The sequence below is a fragment of the Pempheris klunzingeri genome, chromosome 14, assembly GCF_042242105.1.
Source record: "Pempheris klunzingeri isolate RE-2024b chromosome 14, fPemKlu1.hap1, whole genome shotgun sequence".
In the NCBI taxonomy this organism is placed as follows: domain Eukaryota; kingdom Metazoa; phylum Chordata; class Actinopteri; order Acropomatiformes; family Pempheridae; genus Pempheris; species Pempheris klunzingeri.
The window spans coordinates 10,621,844-10,643,533 of NC_092025.1; the positions used below are offsets into that span (position 1 = coordinate 10,621,844).

The window sequence follows — 21,690 nt, forward strand, 5'->3', positions numbered from 1 at the left end:
AGTTAAGGGCCAATCGATCAGGCAGTGGTTCCGTGTAGCTTAGAGGCAGTCGGTGCTGCAAATCTTCCACACGTGGCTCAGCCGGATCATACTGCCAGGCCATCCTGCTGTATGTGCTTTCTGATACGATTCATTATTTCAGGGAAATTTAATTATTTATGTATTTATTCATTTGTTTTGTATTTATGTGTTGTAGCTTTGTGCGTCTTAACCCCGATCAAAAGTTCAGTTCAGTCACATGTCAGTCACAGTTACAGTTACACAAATTAGAAAATGACTGGCTGGTCATTTTAAACGTGTACTGTGTTTATAAGATGCAGTAATGACAGCTGTCAGACACAGTATTTGAAATTGGGCGACACTGGTGTAATGTGACAATCACGTGTGGAAATTAAAAATATATACATTTTCACGCAATTTGTCAGTTAAGCTGACAACAGTGTTGACAACATAAAAGGTACCTGCGTAATAGATTATAGATGAAAGGTGTTGTTCACAATGGTCGACTTTAGGGGTATTTTAAACTGAAAAGTTGCATTAACAGTTGTGACAGTTTAATATCATTAAGTTGCACCCTGTTTACTTTACTTTTATGTATTAAATCTGCATTACTAGTTCCCAGTTTAAGGATTATTATTTGCACAGGCCAATATCAGTCTCCTTGGTGGTCGGCATGTTAGTCTGGCATTTTTTGGATAGGATAGGACTCCCTCAGGCAACTGCCGTTCATTTTAAAATTCGGTCTCCAACATGTGGAAAATAATTGAAGTAAAGCACACTATGGGTTCAAGTTAACTTAAACTTTGATATCTGTTTGTGCAGCTGAAACATCTTGGAGGACATTGTAACGAACCTCTAAACTCTAAATCATGACAGCATGACATATTGTGCCTTAAAGGAGTGGTATTCTTTGGTTTTTCTGCAGTCTTGATTGCTCCATAAATTATAATCTTATAACTTCTGTTTTTTAGATGGTGCTTTTGATTTGATGTAATAAGAAGCGTCTTGGCTCTGATTGGCTGCCATACTGGCAGGGAATGAAGTTAGTTAGTCAATGTTAAACAACTCCATAAACCACCAAAATCTGAAGGACTTGGACTTGAGGTTTAACTCACTCTCTCATGACTAGCATGAAACTGTTATTGCTTTGCACCTCATTGTACAATTATCACCTGTGTGTCACGTTGGACGTCCCACTTTTGATACTGTTCTTGAGAACCTCTGCCCCATCTGAATGGGCCGTATTGATTGACTTCTGACACCATTTTCCAAAGACGAGATGCTGCAGAGATACAAAACAATTCAGGGCTTCCAGTTTTTTTGGACTCAAGTGTAAAACACACCCATTTACCAGGAAATCCCTGGGTATTTATAGATCTGTGTCCTGTTGTGTTACTACATGCAATTACTTAGAAACAGTCTTATTTATTACACGCTTTCCTCTTTCCTGTTGCTGCAGACAGGTAATCTAATTTTGAATAGCTTGTTTTTCTTAAAAAAATAAGTCTCAAGTCTGCATCTGGTCAGAAGTTTAAAAAGTGATCTGTAAGACTTCAGCTAACAATATCTGCCCATAACTCACACACACTCAGTTGTCTTGAGTTTTTCAATAAAGGTTGTTGGCTGCCTCCATTCATTCCACCCTCACTGGAAAACATTGCTGTGGTGTGTAATGGGATTTACTGGAGTTCATTTTCACATTACTGTGAACTGCATAGCAAGGGACACCTAGCAGACCTATTTTCTGTCCTGAAAAAATAGGTAGAGCCTTCCGAACTCAGTATTACCATCTGTTAAAGTCATACCAACATGTAACGTAGCTGGGATCGTACTCATAAAACCTCAAACAGTGGTTTCCACATTTTCCACAGGGTGTGGTGACTTTATGGAGTGGTAGCAATTGATAAATATATTTCATTGTAAGAAAAGCTTGGCACGACCTACCCCTTGTGTTGATTTTTTTTGTCACGCCCATGCTAGGAGACATGCTAGTGCGTGTGTGGGCATGCTGCATCCCAGTAAGCATATTCAAGTGAATATCATGCAGCTTTTTTTCATTTTTATCTTGTGTTTATTCTTTATAAGTCCCTTTAGCATTCTTCCCTACTGGTACATGCATGCCAGAGGTGATCAAGTGTTAGATTTTGAATTAATCTCTTATGTTTTAGTTGTACACACTTGTCATTCAAATGCAATGCAAGCCAGCACTTCACTAGAATCGCTGTGTGGTTTCCTTCAGTTCTTTGTTAGTTTACGCCTTAAAAGGTGGGATGACTCATTTGTCTGTTTTCTAAGTGAAACAAAAAAACTGTGTCCTCTGTTTGTATGCAGTGTAACCATGTCGTCGTGGTTCGTCACACTGACGCCATCTGTGTGTCATGTTGCCCAGTCATTGTTTTGTTCTGTAAATGCCTACAAACCAAGTGGCAAATCATTAAGGCATCCTTTCATTACAACATTTAGTGTTTGAGCAAAAGCATTACTATGACTATTGTTAAATCTGTGGTTTCTGCATTTTCCACAAGGTGTGGTGACTTTACGGAATAGTGACAATTGATAAATATATTTCATTGTAAGAAAAGCTTGGCGCGACCTTCCCTTTGTGTTGATTTTTTTTTTCACACCCATGCTAGGAGAGGAGAGGAGAGTGCGTGTGTGGGCATGCTGCATCCCAGTAAGCATGTTCAAGTGAATATCATGCAGCTTTTTTTTCATTTTGATCCTGTGTTTATTCTTTATAATTCCCTTTAGCATTCATTCCTGTGCTTTCCAATGATGAGCACACTACAAAAAAATTTGTCTATTATCTACTAAATTTAGTAATTTCAGTGTGACATTTCCTTATTCTGTTTCCAGTTTTTTTTTCTTACTTAGACGGCTCAAGCCTCATGTTAGCTTTAGCCAAACTTTACTAGAGTACAGTCACATCAAAATGGGATTTCTTCAGGGCCACTTTGGACTAGAGGAATGATTCTAGTGACTGAAAAAAATGTGAAACTACCCTGTAAAATGTTTTGCAGGAGGTGGAAATCCGACAACACGGGAACCTTCTAATTGATCAAAAGTAATAGCTGATTGTGATTTTTTTTTAAATTAATGTGTGTTAACATCTGTGTTTTACCTCAAGAACAACTATATCCAGTCCTCTATTATCTGGATACTTCATGATGTTACTGAGAAATAGCTATGTACAGTGTTCTTTATTTATTTTAAGTCACGCTCCCTTTACACACCCACAGCAGCTAGAGAAGTCATTTCCTTAATCATTTTGCTAATACTGTAGAGTCCCATATTTCACAACGTGTATGTAATCAATCTACTGAAGTTGTTTTCTGCATTATGGCACTGATTGCATCTGTAGGCCGACCTGTGATTGAGTCATGTATAACAACTGCTGTCTGAGTTTGGCTCGTTATGATTTAACATTCTTCATCGCATCCAAAGAACACAGTGAAACAGTGAGTCATGTCTAAATACTACACTGCCTAGAAAATTCAAACGTATGTATATAAGCTTTTTGTATTTTAAAGTAAGTCAAATGCATGCAAGAATACCGAATGGCTGAAGCTGAAGCTCTGTACATATCATCTGTATAAAGTCCAGGGATTTCTTAAAACAGACAAACGTGGTCATAATAAAATGAAGTCAAATTCTTTGCAGCTCAGTCTGTCTTGTCGTTACATGTATCCCAGGCTCAGGCCAGTAGTGCTGCTTTCAGCAATGTCTGTTGATGACAGTGATTGATTGTGGGAAACGGATCAGCTCATTGTATGGATAATAACTGTAATTACAGTAGTGTATCCTGGAATCCATTTCATCATAATCAGTTAAATTATTGCACTTCAGGTGAGATAAAAACAGGTTGCAGGAACCTAGACATTAGAAATTAGATGTGATGGACAGGAATTAACAAGCTAAATCCAAAACAAAAACATCACAGATCACAGTTGGTCAGGGCACAGACTTGTGTTTTAATACTGACATTACACCTGTGATGTCGCCCCCCCCCCCCCCTCAAGCTCAGGCTACTCCACCAATGCTTCAGTCTCTGTGCTGCCCAGCTTGTATATGTTGCCATTTTGGAGATTGTCCCAGTTTCCCAGTCAGATCTGCTTCATGTCTCCCAGTCAGAGGCCTTTTTCTGCTTCTTTGAATCTGCTTCTCACAGCCTGAGCCTGTCTTTGTTTCTCTCTCTCCAGCTTTACATCTTTCTTTCTTTCTGCGTGTGTGTTCCTGCCTGTACCGAAACTGCTTTCGTCTTATCCTGAGCCGTCTTATCCATCCCTCTGTCAAAATCAGATGCCTCTCTATTAGAGTTCAGCCTGTTTTGTGCTCTCTTTAATTAATTCATGTTATCCCATAATTCTGTTACTCCATCTCCAGGGAAGACATCATTTCTCACCAACACAAGACCACAAAATATAATTTAGAATTTATTATTTGTGTAATTTATGATATTATTCTTTGATGTTTGCGCATAATATGGTTATAATAATTACTTGCCGCCTTTGACGTATAATTGAATATGCTCACTTGAGGTTATTGATGTGTACAGTGGCAGGCAATGTACGTGCAACCATTTTGGTAGTTTGAGGCTTGGCAACATTGTTCTGGACCTTTGCCACCCCTGGTGCACCCATGTTCAAAATAAACACTGGAAAGGTGCCCTCTTTGAATGCCCCTGAGGTAGGTAAAACATCATAACCTTCCAGTGGAGAAAACACGAAGCGTCGCAATCCTAGACTATCCTACATGCTATAAAATGATTTGGCTTTTATGTCCCCCTAAATAGTTAACACTTCACTGTGCAATTTTATTACAGGAGTGTTGTAAGTATACTTTAAATCTGAGTCACATAATAAAACATTTTTTTTATTGGGTTTGAATAGTGTGTCTTTGTTTTAGCACCAGTGTTCGTCTTCTTGAACACACAGAGACACAAGCACACACATGCTAAAACATCCTGGTATTTCTCCTGGGAAAATTTCATTTTGGCAAGCGTTCCTAATAAAAACAATCTGTCTGTATTCAACAGAGATCTCTTTCTGACTCTTCTCGGTCCACTTTTCTTTTCTCTCCTGTCTGTTTCCTGTCTGCTCCTCGTCTGTCTTGTCTTTATTGAGCCTTTGCTCAAGCCAGTCCGCCTCATCGCCCCATTCGATTCCTCGTCATTTTCAGCCTCAGTGCTGTAGACTCTTATCCAATCCCAGTCCTCCTGAGTCCAGCTTTTTTCTTGGTTTAAGTTTGGCTTTGGGTATTTCTTCACCTTTAGGTTTTTCCTAAGAAATATTTCCAGCTTCTGGGCTTCTCCTCCCAATCCAGTCCCCGTCTCTCCTGCCACCAGGTCGTCCTAAGCTGCTCTGCTAGTCTCCACAGGCTCTGAGCTGCCCCAAGCTGCTCCACTTGTGCCTGTAGCTCAAGCTGTTTCGTCTGACTCCTTTCCAAGTAGATTCGCCATACTCTCCAACCTCCTGGCAGCCTTCCAGAGAAGTCCCGTCTGCTTTCCCTGTACTCATTTCCTACACGCCTGATTCTACGGCTCAAATCACCAGTGACAGAACCACAATCAATTAATCTTTATCTATATAGAGCCAATTCATAACAGCGTTATCTCAAGACACTTTCCATAAAGAGCAGTTCCAGACCAAACTCTTTCATTTAGAGAGAGACCCAACGATTCAGGAATTCAAAATTAAGGATTCAAGAATCCCTACATGAGCAAGCATCAGATATTATATTAGGCAGCAGTGGAGGAAAAACTCCCCTTGCAATTGCACCCACAGTCTACCCTGTTATAAACGTAGTATGATTTATAAGTTAAGTAAATTCAACTTTATTAAGTACATATTTTTATTTTAAGCAAACTTGACATTTATCTTTGCAGCATTTTCAGTGTATGGCATTGTCTTAAGCAGAATTCCAAAAGCAAAAACACAGACACATTTTAAAGATGATTTCTTTCAAGGCAATTGGCCATAAAAAGTGATAAGTGATCCGTTTTCACAGTGAGTAATTTTGTTAGACTGAGTTTGAACTGCTACTGTAATCAGTTAAGTCTTATCTCCACTTGTGACTTAACACAAATCAACAGAGGGTGACGGTATGTTCAGGCATTTCTTGTTAACTTGTAAAGGGAAATTCCCAACGTCAGTGTTTGTCAGCTATGTGCAAATTCATGACATTCACAAGTGACCATGGCAGTTTGGTCCTGTTAGCTGGTATTTATCACTTTGTCAACCATTTGAGGATAAACTCTTGGTGATAAACTACTGCTGAAAGTCTTCTCGGAGAAGGAACGTGCACACCTGCGCTGTCGAGGGTCAACTAGATGCCAGTGAGCTCAATCTGCACTGAATCAGGGCTCTTATGGTTAAGTGCATCAAAAAGTGAATTATTCTTTAATGTCTGTCACTTTGATAATGCCACATATTTCAATTCCATGTATGACTAACTAAGTGTTCAACTGATGTACTGTTTGTGTCTGAATGTCTCTCCAACAACAGTTAAGATGAGTAAATACATAGAACTTGTCACAGCCTTTAGATGCCACTTTGGAGAAGGACATATTGCAGTTCATATGATCTATTGATTTAATATAATAGCAAATTTGTTTTCGAACATATCTTTCATATGCTTGGGCCGTCTCTTTGCGTTCTCAGTGTATTTGGCTACCTGCATGCTCCTTCCTGTGATCCTGTGCTCCTCCCCAGCCTGTCAGCCTGTCTCTTTCTCTCCACGCGTGCCCTGACAAACTTTAAGAGGAAATTCTTGGCAGAATTAGTAAAGATTAAAGCCCCTTTTTTGTTGAATGTTCTTGCTTTACTGTGCCTGCACAACAACTGTGCTGTATAGAGTGGAGTACAGTCGGCTCTAAAAAGGGCAGTTTTAACATCATCTGCACACATATGATATTTGTGTGCCAGCATATTGGTTTGCACATACAGTTTACAACACTGGCGCAGCACATCATCGTCATCCCATAGATCGTTCCTGATAACGTGGCCCAAATATCCTACTGTTCCACAACTTTTAGCCCTTGGTCTGCCGTAAAGAAAGAAGGAAAATCTTGCTTCTGATCCTCTTTAGTTTCAGCAATCATGACAGCACTCCTTTTAAGGTGAAACTGAATGTCACACTGCTCACCACAACTTTAGCGGACTCTGAGCAGTAGCTGTAAGCCAGCGCTATGAGAGGACAAGACAACTAAGTCATCAGCCCACATCAGATGGTTAATAAGACAATCCCCCAACATGCATCCAGTCTTACACTTTTTAGAAAGATCATCCATATGCAGGTTGAAAAGAAGAATTCCACCTTGTTGAACCCTGTTAGACACTTGGAAAGGTGAAGACACTCACCTGACTCACTGAATCCCTAGTTTTGCTCTCTGTGAAACGAGATGTTTCATCTGGGCAAGAGCTTCCTGAGAAGAAGAACTGCATCCCGCGATGATCTCAAACCTTAGATCTGGATGCTTTAGTCCAGCTTGTACTCCTTGGCAGTGACACACCTCCCCCGAAAGGTGATGTCAGGAAGAACTTGTCTGCCATCAGTGTGATTGTGGTTGGTTCAGTATGAGATTAACTGAACCGACTAAAAGTTTGTGGATGGGAATCCAGCGATGTAAATGTTTGTTTTAATGACTGGTTGCTTCATTTGATCAATTGAAGCATATACACGCTGTTTGTACACGCTGTTCCCATGACAACAGGAATCAATAATTGCAAGGAATGCTGTACAATAAGACTGGACTCTCTCACACCAGCCAGAAAAGCCTTATGTCACTGACCTCTTGTGGCATTTTAAATCTGTAGGTAATTCCCAAAAGACGACATATTCTTCTAATTTTGAGTATTTGTAGTAAAGAGGCAGTGGACATTGTGCTTATGCAGTGACAGGACAAGAGCCAACACGCGTGAAGCTGAACTATAACTAGAAAATTTGCAATTCCTGAAGAAACTGCAGTGTGAATGCTGCCTGCTGAATAGCTGACCCCACACTGCACTGCTGTCTTTTGTGACTGTAATTCATGGTTTAAGATTCCATGATTTGAGTGGAGGGAATTCCTACTGCCCCTGAACGCACCACGCGAGAAAAATGAAATATTGAATATTACGGAAACTATGAATGGTATGAATGAGAAAAGTCATCCGATTCCCGATGGAGCTGCACGTTTTGCAGTTTGAATGACGTTGATAGCTTAAACGGTGCTGGGAGGAGAAGCGAAGCGGAGACAGGCAGCAGGAGAACATGTGGGGTTTGGAGTAACTGAGTCTCTGTAAGACCTCTCTGTGTGGAGCTTCCTTCTCCTCAGTGCACCATTAATGTGCACACCAAAAATGATGCCCGTGCGGATACGTGTCGCTTCAACAGAATCACACACTAACGGGAAACCCCCCCCCCCAAAAAACTCCCCCCCCTCCCCCCCTCACATGAGCAGGATACAAATGGGTCAGTCCGCCCACGCTGTCTCATAAACTCTGCCTGAACCTGCCGCAGAAGGAAAAGTGCATTCGTCTCTGAAGTTTGACAGCTTTGTGTGGTTTCATAATATATCATTTAAAATTAAGCATCAAGTAATACGTGGGATATCTTGCAGACCCGTGAGTTCTTTTTGTGGTTTTATTTTGATTTCGTGCTTTTATAAAACAATTATCATCGTGTTACATCAATAAGATTAGAATTTATTAGAAGCCTATTTGATTTGCGCCGTGTTGAGACTTCAAATAGGCTTCTAATAAATTCTAATCTTATTGATGTAACACGATGGCAATGGTTTTATAATTTATATAATATTATTATAATATTAATATGAATATTTATGTTTTTTCAGGCTTTGTTTTTGAGTGTGGAGATATACACATGGCGAGTAACTCCTGGCTGACACTGGTGCTGCTCCTCTCAGCCTGGAGGGAGAGCAATGGACTCACAGGTTGGTCCGGATTTGTATAGTTCAATTATTATATAAATTATATAATATACAGCAAAATGAACTGAATTGGACAGCTGGGGAAAACAAATGCAGAGGCAGGTGATGGTTTCCAGCTGGTGCAGACGCTTCTAAGGAACAATGTGCTGCCAGAATATCGACCCCTCCTTTTCCTTGTAAATGTAATCAGTGTAAATGATGGTACATTTGAAACAAATATTTATACTGGCATGTTGCAGCGCAATAACAGGTGACTGTTTGCTGTTGGTCATGTAAGTGGGTGGTGGGTGTGGGTGTCTAAACAGATTGAACACACAAGTTCATACAAAAATGCAATAAATAAATAGATAGATAAATGAATGAATATCCCCTTGACTTGCAGTGGATCCTCCTGAGGACATTGTGATAATAGACCCCGGTCATCTTGGACATCTCCAGATTACATGGAGCCTCCCATCCAGTCTGGTCAATAAGACAGAGTGCCCAAAACTGTATCAGCTGGAGTACTTCGACACCTACGAGGACACTTGGACTGTAAGCATTAACCATTTTAGTCAACCTGCCTATAACCTTCAGTCAAGAATGATCATGATGTCCGGACGTCTCGTACCTTTAATCTTTAAACCCTAATCTTTTCCCCATACATCATAATAATACATCATATATCCGTGAGAGAGCAGCAGTTACTGCTGAGACAAAAGTACCCCAGAAGTACCTTTTAAGCTTTTTTACTCAGCTGTCACAGCTCTCCTCGTCTCTGGTAATGTTTTTTTTTTCATGTTTTTTGAGAAAGCCAGATAGATGCCCGAGTCACAGATCTGTACAAATCCTCCGTCATGACAACATGACACGCTTCAGGCATCAGGTTGCAGCTATGACTATTTAGTGACTATGGCAATTATCACACCTGTAACAATGACGATGAAGGGCACGATGGCGAAAACTGTGACTAACTATGATGATGATTATGACTACCCTATGACTGTGACTACGCCTAAGTGAAGCTCCTTCATGGTCTCACACTGTCCGATTTTAATTTAGGTGTGAAAGTAATAGTGTGAAACACAGCAGCTGTCAAAGCTTTACCTTAATCTAATGATCATTGATATCACTTTTGCTGAATTCTCTCATTCATCTCATTGTCATGGGATTTGAAAATGGTGCAATTATTGTTGGCAGGATATTCACAAGTTTCTCACAAGACTTGAATGCTTCAGGGCATGATGTTTTCAAATTAACAGCTGAGCTTTTTAATTTTGTTTGATAACTGAGTGACAGCTTTGAAGACAAGTTCATGGGAAGCAGGGCTCCAGTTCTCACATAAAGCCATCTCTTATGGAAATGCCACAGAAGCAAACTAGTTTTCTGTCTATAGATGAATGTAAACTGTAATCTGAAGAGGAGGGTTGTGTCTCTAACACGCAGGCTATCAGGACGACTAAAAGGACATACAGCGCCCTCTTTGACCTGGCGAAAGATGTTAGAGTGAGATTGTACACTTTGCTCAGTGGGCCCTGCACCAACGGCACAATGGTGAAGAGCACGAGCTACACTGAAGTGGTCCAGAAACCTCCCAGCACAGGTCAGTCCTGATGGTTTCATAGCTGGTAACAAAAACGTAAAAACTAGATATTTGGACAAAGTATGAATTGCAAGTGATTGTTTTCTTTTTCATCTTTTTACATGTAGGTGGTGAGGACACCGCGGCCCAGGATTTTATCTGTGTGTACCATAAAATGGAGTACATGGAGTGCAAGTGGAGAAGAAACCCCAAGATGCTGGCCAACGCACAGCACAGTCTATATTTCTGGTATGTTTTTTAGCTACACCAGGAGAGGCCATTCCACAAAAATTTACTGTATTACATATATTAAGAAAGACTTCTCATCTGGCGCCACCATGAGGTTGGTTGAAATGTCTCAAGTTTGGATAGAACGCCTTTAAATTTTGAACAGACATTCAAGATCCCCAGAAGATGAATGGTAAAAATTATTCTAAAAAATCATCTGGGATCACGTGCGGGTTATGCAGGACCACCCCATGTCTCATTTTGGTTCATCTTATTTGCAAATGATGGACTGACAAAACTGCTGCAGCATTTTGCTGTGAAGCTTTTATTAAGAATATCTTGTGTCCTTTTATAGGATGCACCATAAAATCAAACATCTGAGGGCTGAGGAGATGTTCTGATTAAACCATTTTTTATGGGGAGACAAACACATTACAATTTTTTTGTAATGAGCACCTGTTTCCTCTTATGATTTAATAAACTCACCAGCAAACTTTCATCATTAGAAGGCTTTTTATATAAGATGCTTTCACAGAGTAATTGCATACATGTGTATTGAGAGAAACCAAAGTTAATAGATGAAACGAGCAAACATAAGCACATAGTTAGAAATATAGTTCAGTGATGCTTGGTATCAGCTCAGTGGAGGTGTTTACATCCACTTCAGAGTCACTAAGAGGAAGATTGCCTCAATTATGCTGGGAATTGCTGATGATCCTGAATAACTATAACCTATAACTATAACCTCACCAAAACTGATGAACCGTAATAACCATCCACGCATTGAGTTATGTGGTCTGTTTCTTTCCCAGGCACAAAAATCTGGAACAGGCACAGGAATGCCCAAAATACCTAATGTCAAATGGAGCCAGGAGTGGCTGCAACTTCACAGGGATAACTCTTCCTGATTTCACAGATATCAACTTCTGTGTAAATGGCTCCTCTCCTCAAGGACCCCTGAAACCAGCATTTGTGTCCCTGCAAATCCAAAACCATGGTACATGCACGTTTTCCGTGCCTTAACATGTAAACTCAGTGAGGGCAGAATGATCATTCCGTCATGTTTTTTGCTTTGTTTTGGGTCATTACTTACTTCCCAGTAATCTCATCAACATTAGCTGTTTATTTTCCCTTCAGCTTTCTGTCTTCTTTTTCTTTGTCATGCAGTGAAGCCTGGTATTACGGAAAAGCTGCACGTGCAAGCAGGTCCAGAGGGGCAGCTGGAACTGCACTGGGGCCGTCCTGTTGGCAAGGTTCCTGTACACTGCCTAAAATGGGAGGTTGACCACAAACAGGAGGGACAGAATGGAAAGATTGCATCGGTAAGGACTGCCTAATTTGTTGTCTAACAAATGATGCCTAACAAACTCTGAGGCACTGACTGTACCAGCCCTTTTCCTAGAAATCCTTTAGTGAAGAGGCTTCATACCTTTGTTTGTTTGTTTTCTGATTTCTTTATTTTAAATCACATATGAAATGGGTTGTAGTCAAACAGACTCATCCCAATACACATAGATAACAGAACAGAAACTTTAAAACTACCTCAACACCTACCTTTTTTTTGTGCAGAGTTAGGGTTGGGGTTGGGGTTAGAGTCACTCCTACTATAGAAAAAAATGTAGATTAATGCAGCTGTAAGCTAGTTTAGACATGGGGCGATGAGCTCGTACTCTAACTTTTTATATTCACATCATTTCTCTCCTTATTTCTAATGACGACAGGAGAAGATTTTAACCATAGGGATGAGCCTAACTCTGCCCCCCGTCCACGACAAGGAGAGAAACTGCTACAGGGTTCGGTCTAAATTGCACAAGTATTGTGTAGAGAAGAGCTTGTGGAGTGAGTGGAGTCATCTGATATGTCACCCAGGTAATGACGTTTCAGTTTACAACAATACTGCATTAAACACCTGTATTTTCCTGCCACTGTATACATTCAGTAAAGTGTGATAAACAACCTTGTTATGGAGAACTTGCTCAATTATTCATCAGCTCAATTATTCATCAGTACTCATCCCATCAATGTCTTTGTCTGCATGTTCCCACGGGATTTTTAGATATAAATTGTGATTTGTCACATGCGTAGAGATTTGATTTTGAGAAAAAAAAGTATTCCCGCGTTCCTGTAGAATCGAGTAAGTGTTTTTCTGATGAGTCAAGGAATTATAAACTAAGCTGTAAAGCGACTTTTTTGTGTAAAGCCACATCGTCAAGTCCTCCTGAGTCGCATTAACTTCGCGGATTCCCGGCTGCAAGACCCTGAAGTCATCACTGGTAAGAGTGTTTTTCATTTTCTATGATTTTGCAAAACCTAAATAGCATATACAGTGGGGCAAAAAAGTATTTAGTCAGCCACCAATTGTGCAAGTTCTCCCACTTAAAAAGATGAGAGAGGCCTGTAATTTTCATCATAGGTACACTTCAACTATGAGAGACAGAATGAGAAAATCACATTGTCTGATTTTTAAAGAATTTATTTGCAAATTATGGTGGAAAATAAGTATTTGGTCAATAACAAAAGTTCATCTCAATACTTTGTTATATACCCTTTGTTGGCAATGACAGAGGTCAAACGTTTTCACACTGTTGCTGGTATTTTGGCCCATTCCTCCATGCAGATCTCTTCTAGAGCAGTGATGTTTTGGGGCTTTCGCTGGGCAACACAGACTTTCAACTCCCTCCAAAGATTTTCTATGGGGTTGAGATCTGGAGACTGGCTAGGCCACTCCAGGACCTTGAAATGCTTCTTACGAAGCCACTCCTTCGTTGCGCGGGCGGTGTGTTTGGGATCATTGTCATGCTGAAAGACCCAGCCACGTTTCATCTTCAATGCCCTTGCTGATGGAAGGAGGTTTTCACTCAAAATCTCACGATACATGGCCCCATTCATTCTTTCCTTTACACGGATCAGTCGTCTTGGTCCCTTTGCAGAAAAACAGCCCCAAAGCATGAAGTTTCCACCCCCATGCTTCACAGTAGGTATGGTGTTCTTTGGATGCAACTCAGCATTCTTTCTCCTCCAAACACGACAAGTTGAGTTTTTTACCAAAAAGTTCTATTTTGGTTTCATCTGACCATATGACATTCTCCCAATCCTCTTCTGGATCATCCAAATGCTCTCTAGCAAACTTCAGATGGGCCTGGACATGTACTGGCTTAAGCAGAGGGACACGTCTGGCACTGCAGGATTTGAGTCCCTGGTGGCGTAGTGTGTTACCGATGGTAGCCTTTGTTACTTTGGTCCCAGCTCTCAGCAGGTCATTCACTAGGTCCCCCCGTGTGGTTCTGGGATTTTTGCTCACCGTTCTTGTGATCATTTTGACCCCACGGGGTGAGATCTTGCGTGGAGCCCCAGATCGAGGGAGATTATCAGTGGTCTTGTATGTCTTCCATTTTCTAATAATTGCTCCCACAGTTGATTTCTTCACACCAAGCTGCTTACCTATTGCAGATTCAGTCTTCCCAGCCTGGTGCAGGTCTACAATTTTGTTTCTGGTGTCCTTTGACAGCTCTTTGGTCTTGGCCATAGTGGAGTTTGGAGTGTGACTGTTTGAGGTTGTGGACAGGTGTCTTTTATACTGATAACGAGTTCAAACTGGTGCCATTAATACAGGTAACGAGTGGAGGACAGAGGAGCCTCTTAAAGAAGAAGTTACAGGTCTGTGAGAGCCAGAAATCTTGCTTGTTTGTAGATGACCAAATACTTATTTTACCGAGGAATTTACCAATTAATTCATTAAAAATCCCACAATTTGATTTCCTGGATTCTTTCCCCCCATTCTGTCTCTCATAGTTGAAGTGTATCTATGATGAAAATTACAGGCCTCTCTCATCTTTTTAAGTGGGAGAACTTGCACAATTGGTGGCTGACTAAATACTTTTTTGCCCCACTGTGTCATTTATTATTTGAATTGTCTGTTCCTCTGCGCTTATGTCAGCTTTTGTTTGAGTTAATTATGCTTCATATCATTTTCAGAGGGAAAGAAGTGTTTGTTTGAAGTACTAATCTAAATCAAAATGTATTTCAATATCTAATTCATGTCACTGCAGCCAGATGTGTCAGAATAACGAAAGGATAGTTCAGACTATTACAGCAACAGCAATAAAACTTCACGGCTCTTTTTTTACAAAATCCTAATGTGCACTATCTCTCTAATTTGTCCTCTTTTCACTGTCACAGGTGTTACCATGGCTTGGTTCTTTTGGGGGGAAGAATGAAGAATCATCTTATAATTACACTTCTGACGCTACAAGAAGAACAAACATAATGAAGATGCGATGATAACTGCTAGAAGCTTGAAGTGATAAATGTGGTCAAAAGTAGATTACCCTTATGAGAGTAAGGGGCCATCACAAGAAGGATGTAACTTCATGGTTACAAAGTATTATTAGAAAGTTTAGGTTACAATGTGCACGAGTACAGCATCCCGCGATGAACTCAAACCCTAAATCTGGATGCTTTAGTCCAGCCTGTACTCCTTGGCAGTGACACACCTCCCCCAAAAAAAGTTTTAAAATGAGTGTTGTCTGCCATCACTGTGATTCAGGTTGGTCTAACGGAACCAACTAAAAGTTTGTGGATGGGAATCCAGCGATGTAAATGTTTGTGTTAATGACTGGTTCCCATGACAGAATTTCAGTGGAAATTGTGCTAATCCAGTGACAGGACAAGAGCCAACACATGTGAAGCTGAAATATAATTAAATTAGTCTCTCTAGCCCTCTCTGTGGAGCTTCCTCTGATCGTGTCCTCTTTGTGCCCTTTTAGAGCCAGGCCAACATTATTGTAAGGTTAATGTAACGCTACTTAGACCAGCTGCCAACACAGAAAATCAGGCAGGCGGAAACAGGCCGGCATCATGTAGTGGCCCCTGCAGTTCATTTAGGACCATTAGTAACATGCAGAGGTGTAGTGTAGAAGTGCAAGTATACTTTTGAAAGTAGTGACTTTCTCTGATAATGGAGTAGTACTGGTTGATACAATGAAGCTGCTAACTATATTCTATTGTGTACTCAATGGGTACTTGAAGGCAACAGCATGAATACACATTGCAGAGAGAATGGGGGAGGGGGTCCAGTCATTCATTATTGCCCCCAGAAGGTAAATGGCTGTTGACCACAGACCTGGTGGCCTCAATCAACCTCCTTCTGAATGTCCGCACGCACTGAAATACCTCTTTTCTTTTGGTATTTGTTTTGATGTTTATTGGTGAACTACTTGTCAAATTTCTTGCCAGTTGTTTCAGACTTCTCTGACTTCGTTCTTGTTACAATTCTTATTTCCACCAATACTAAGGAAGTGGAAATATGTCATTCATTCTCAGGTCTCTTGTAAAAGGCTGATTAAAGTGTAACTAAAATAACCCATATCTAAATGAAGCATAATGCAAAGGTCAGTTTATTTAGGTTATGTAAGCTTTTTGTATTTTTAATTTCTATTGCTTTGACTATGTACTCTAGCACGCTGACTATGACATTGATGTTCTGAATTCAGCTTTAAAAATGTTTGTGTGTGTCCATCCATATTTGGTGAACAATGTGTTTGCAATGTGTAATCCTGTACATTCAAAGTCTCCTTAATTTTTCGTTAGAGCAAGAGAACAGTGACACAGGTGTGAAGTCCTTTCTGAAAGTCAGCACTACTCAAAAGCATGTCCAATACAGAATTCTGAAATACCATGCTAACACAACAAAAAAGTGTTCAAATTATGTACAGATCAATAAAATGTCCTAATATGGATCTTTGGCTTTGTGTGATCATTGTACCCATGTTCATTTATTGTTTATGTAGATTTGAGTTGACTTGCAGTATTCATTGATGGATGCTTTTTTGATGAATGTGGGGTGAATAAACTGTAAATAAACCTGTGTGTGCTTGTGTTTGTGTGTTTATTTTTCTTTTAGAAAAGAATGAAATCGTGCTTGAACCAGAGCGGGACATGGTACCTGTCTATGTATATATCGCCGTTGCCATCATTGCCATACTGGTGCTGTCGCTGTGTGTGGGGGCAGTGCTCAAAGTGTGAGTGAATACACATACACAGCAGAGTGTGCACACACACACACACACACTGAGATATACAATGAAATGAGAGGCTGCTGTTAGCCCACTCCCAACTGTGCTCCCATTGTAGGAGGAGATCAAGACAAGTGAAGAAGCCAGACTCTCTGCTCACCGCCCTGTTCACCAGAAATTCAGTTGTTACCGTGGCAGGCGCCTGAAAGCACAAGAGAGCGTGCACCAGCATTGTTCTCAAAGAGCACTTCTGATAGATGCTTTTTGTTGCACTCCACCTCTTTCAGTTTTCAGGTTCTCTGATTGACTCTGGTGATGACTGAGACTGTAACCACCGATAACACATTACAAATTAGGCTGAGGGTTTTAGTGGGTTATTTACAAGGGTTGTACCAGTATTATATTCCAATAGATTGTACTGTGTTCGCCTTTTTTATTTACATTTTTATACAAATGCTTGAATTTATATGAACCCCTCTGAGTTATCACGCTGTCAGCTGGAAATGTTACAAGATGGAGAAAAGCATCACTCCTAATGGTTTTTGATCGGTTGCTTAGTTTTATTGGTGTGAATGCTCAAGCATTCACAACATATGTTCTTGTACTTTTACTTTATTATTATTCTTCCGCCACGTTTTTCGGCTCGCTTCTTCATCCACAGCTTTCAAAATAGAAAATTCATTCAAAGTTCAAAACATGCGCTTCAATCGGGAATCGATTGCTATGACTTTTCTCATCCGAAACTTCAAAAATGTGCGATTACTATAAATTTTTCTGCGAAAAGCCATTCAGCAGGTGGCAGAGAGCATTCACACCGCAATTTCTTCAGAAATTGCACTTTCTAGTTTGCAGATGTTGTGCTTTGGAGCAATTACTTATTCTTTGAGAATTTGTTTTTGAGGTTTTACCATTTGCCAGATTCAACTCAGATTCACCTGTTATTGCCTTCTGTTTTATGTTTGATAGATGATATTTTGCCACAAGTCTTGCCAGTTAGCTCAAACAACAACCCAGTATGAAGAGAGAACGGTTTTATTGCACACATCAAGCCACTGAAGTCTTTCATTACCTAGAAAATGTATAATTCAACTGACTGTAATTTTCTTCTTTACCTGAATTAATAGTGTGTCTCAGGGGTTTGTTATGCCACGGATTCTTGCCAACTTTGTCTTGAAGCAGTTAAAATATTGTTCAACATGACTGCAAAACAATGGTTCTGAAACTGTTTAAGCATTTTTGTTCAAATATGCCAAAATGCCTCAATTTATATCAAATATCATTCCTCCCTCTTCTTGACTTTTGTGCATTTTATTGAATTAAATTGAAGATTTGGTAAGATGCTGCTTTTTCATGTTATGCATAATAATGCTTTTTATATCATCTGTTACAAAACAAGAACTATAGTAATAGACTTTGTAAGCAGCGAATGTAGGAGCTGAGATGCATAAAATGAATGTATCCCATGCAGCTTTCATGTCCTCATATCCTGTGGGACTCCGCTGAGCACATACTGTATGTCTGTCTATGTGTTACTGTGCTTATGAGGTCCACCAGGTGACTTTAGCTTGAAGTTATTTTCTCAGTAAGAGTTCAGAACCGTTATATCCTTTCATATTTACTTTACTGTCTTTTGTGGGAGGATAATGTAAGAATGTATTTTAGACAGTATACTGTTAAATGGGATTTTGGGTATATGGTGTTTTTCACCTCAGTTTTTCATGGGCGACATTTGTTCGTAGGTTGTAGTAGGTTGGCTTCAATAAAAACATGTTGTTTTACATGTTGATGTGCAGGCCAGAGAAAAAGATTTGTGGAGGGATGGTTTGGATCTTTGTTATCAATGGCACAATAGGGGATTTTTGTTTTAACAAGCTGTATAACAAGACACTGCATATCAACAATGTTTATTTTCTTCTGTTTATTTTACATCCTATTTGAAATAAAGCATATGGTTGAAGGTACTACAAACTGCAGTGTTGTAAATCATTTAAAGATAGTCATCATAGAGTTTTAAGAGGGTATAATAATTCAACAAGTGTCTAACTCAGCTAACACTGTCTTATTCAGGGCAAGGTGAACCTGATAATATCAACTGAACTTCTGAACTCCTCGTCTGAGCTCCAAACATGGCATTAACGGACTATTTATTTGATGAAATAACAAGGGTACATAAATATCGGCAAATACCTTATCATCTGTTTGTTTTATCTGGTGTATGCATCTTGATATATTTATGTAAACAGAAACAATGATGGCAATCATTTTGCATGTTTTGCATTTTGGATGTTTCAGTACAGCAATTATCTTATCAGATTTCTCTGAACATAACTTAAAATACTGTTCTTTGAACACAACTTAAAAGCTGTGTTTTTTGGTTCAGCGGGACATCACGTTGGTAAAATCCCTATATCCCTCACTCGCTCTCATATAAATTACTGCATTGATAATAATAATAATAATAATAATAATAATAATAATAATAGATATCAACATCTTACGTGCATGTAAACAGAAATAGCCGTATGTATGTAAGAATCAAGATGCTCTTTAAAGATTAGTAGTGTGTGTTTAGGTGAAACTTTCTAATAGCTTTTGTTGCCCTCTAGTGCCCAAATAATCCAAAGCACCCTTTACTGTGTGTTAGTGTTACTGATGTTTTCAATAGAGCTATCTTGTGACCAAAAGATATGATGACTGTGTAAACTATAAATGTGATGTGATTGGCATGAATGGGAACTCTCATGGCCTTTATGTGCGGGTATTTTAGACCAGAGTTGAATTAAAACATCGCCAATAAAGCCAAAGGAAGCTCTGATTTAGTGTGCACATACTATAGTATGCAATTAACACACAGACACTTCATATAGATCTCACTAAAATATTAAGTAAGTGAACAGTAAATATAGAATTTCCACTGATATTGTCTTTCATGCTGGGAAAGTAACCATCTGGCTCCAGGCTAACGCTGTTTTTCAGTGTTTGAGCCAACATTCATTGACGTCCACAAGGTCAGCTGAGCAGCTGACTGCTTCCCACACCAGGTCACCTTGTTCATACCTGAGTGTCCATGTGCATGTGTTTGTCTAGGGCCAGTTGTGTCTTGAGTCTTTATGCCATTAATCAGCAGAGAATGAATGAAACTCTAATAAAGCACGCACACACACACACACTAATATTTGTCACTTTTTTGTTATGGGTGAATGGGAACTGCTCAGACATTCGGATGCAACCTTCTGCGTGACATAACAGAAGATAATGGATGGTATGCAGCTCAGCGGATGATGAATTATATTGAGATGCAAACTGAAGTTATTCAAGTTATTTTACTGTTGTGTTCTCATTGGGGGTTTACATGCACAGTGTTCAGTAAAGGAACACGATGTGGGTTTAAAGAAGGAGAGATGAATAACTCTTTGCAGGTTAATATGTAATTTTGGTGGAGCCAAGCTTGATAGAGGATTGGTTGGAAGGTGATGTATAGCCCAGGTGTTACTCTTCACTCCATTTATCTGCCCCACTAGTCTGCATAGGACTTTCACTGCTGAGGATCAAAGGAGGAGCTGGACAACTACAGGTTTACATTCATTGCTTTCTTGCATTTTCAGCACATCTGCGCAAACTTTTATCTCTAAAAACAATTGTTTCCTCCTTCAGGCACCAAGAGAACCATCTTTGTCTCTGTCCCCCAGGCTCAGTAACTGGAATCTGTCCCTGCAGAGTGAAAGAGTGCAGGGCCTGGCTGGTTACTGCACCCAGGGGCCAGACTACTCTCCAAAGGCCACATTAGCTTCACTACAATCAAGTGTGACCAAATGTGTTGTCTTAACAGCTGGAACTACAGGATGTTTCTTGCTTTGCTTTGGTTTTGTTTCCTCTGCTGACATACAGTAATGGTTGTGCTAATCCTCTACAGTAGTGGGAAAAGCTGTGGTCATGTCTGAAGTATTCAGAATGGAGTGCATGTAGCAGCAGCTGCAGAGTTATTCTAAAAAATATTTTTGTAAAATACATGTAATACTACTAATTGAGACCATTTCGGATCGGTGTTTCAGGTCAGTCTCACCAAAGTACAGAGCTTTTCTTGTTCCTCTTTGTTTTACTCCCAAGCATACTTAAATACTAATAATAAATGCACAGAGCTTGTTTTCCTGCCTATTTAAGGAAAGATAACAAACAAAAACTAAATGATTCATATGAATATTTTTCTCTCACAGTCTGTTTCAGAGAGGGAACCAAGATAAGCAAACCAATATCAAGTGCATCAAAACATGCCACTGCTCGAATATAACCCTTCAGTTGAGACAACACAACAAAATTGCATTATTTAAAACGTTAACATTTTTTAAAAGCAAAGAAAACTTCTGGGAGATACATTACTTACATATTACGTTTCAAATTATTCTCCCACAGCAGAATATTTTTATTTTGATACACGCTGAGTTTGTGTGCCACTTGGTCAAATAGCCAAGCCCCATCACTGTCGAAACATCTTCCCCTTTGTGTTCTCCGCTAATGTTTAACTTAAGATAACATGCTTTTCATGTATTGGGGACAAGAAGGTAATGTGATCGCATCTGTGTCATGCTTTAGAAACTGTGAGATGTATGCCCTCTCTGCCAGCCGGTCGTGTAACTACAACACCTTTAGTCACATTTCAAAAATTCCCGAGAGGTCACTGCTATTATAAGACAACCCCTGATCTGGCACCTCACACAGTCAACAACCACATTACGCTATTCACTGGAGCCCGGCATCAGGTTCACACGGCGCAGTGATTTGGGTGTTTTTCCCTTGGAGCTGTTGATTCGGGTGTAAAGATTGTCCACAGCTGGGGAGTTTTCACACTGCTGCAGCTGTGGAAATAGTTTATTTGCAGACATCCCTTTTGTAGAGATTCTTCAACCAGCTGTTACAGTGTGAACTCTGTGGGGGTAAAGAAAATGCGTACATGGAGACTT

The 21,690-nt window shown here is 39.9% G+C and overlaps 1 protein-coding gene across 4 annotated transcripts in view; it reads left to right on the forward strand.

Moving 5' to 3' along the window:
• The first annotated feature begins 6,206 nt into the window (after positions 1-6,206).
• Positions 6,207-21,690, forward strand: part of il13ra2 (interleukin 13 receptor, alpha 2) — a 310,420-nt gene continuing 294,936 nt past the window's right edge. Inside the window, exons 1-10 of one of the 4 annotated variants that reach the window (XM_070844244.1) lie at positions 6,207-6,386; positions 8,855-8,932; positions 9,312-9,463; positions 10,355-10,511; positions 10,619-10,739; positions 11,531-11,715; positions 11,886-12,040; positions 12,440-12,587; positions 16,621-16,738; positions 16,851-17,315. In XM_070844244.1, coding sequence (XP_070700345.1) covers positions 6,329-6,386; positions 8,855-8,932; positions 9,312-9,463; positions 10,355-10,511; positions 10,619-10,739; positions 11,531-11,715; positions 11,886-12,040; positions 12,440-12,587; positions 16,621-16,738; positions 16,851-16,938 — 1,260 coding nt within the window. In that variant the 5' untranslated portion in view covers positions 6,207-6,328 and the 3' untranslated portion in view covers positions 16,939-17,315. Of the gene's footprint in view, positions 6,387-8,514; positions 8,604-8,829; positions 8,933-9,311; positions 9,464-10,354; positions 10,512-10,618; positions 10,740-11,530; positions 11,716-11,885; positions 12,041-12,439; positions 12,588-12,918; positions 12,992-16,620; positions 16,739-16,850; positions 17,316-21,690 lie in introns of those variants that run through there. The other 3 variants (XM_070844246.1, XM_070844248.1, XM_070844245.1) reach the window with 3 other exon arrangements.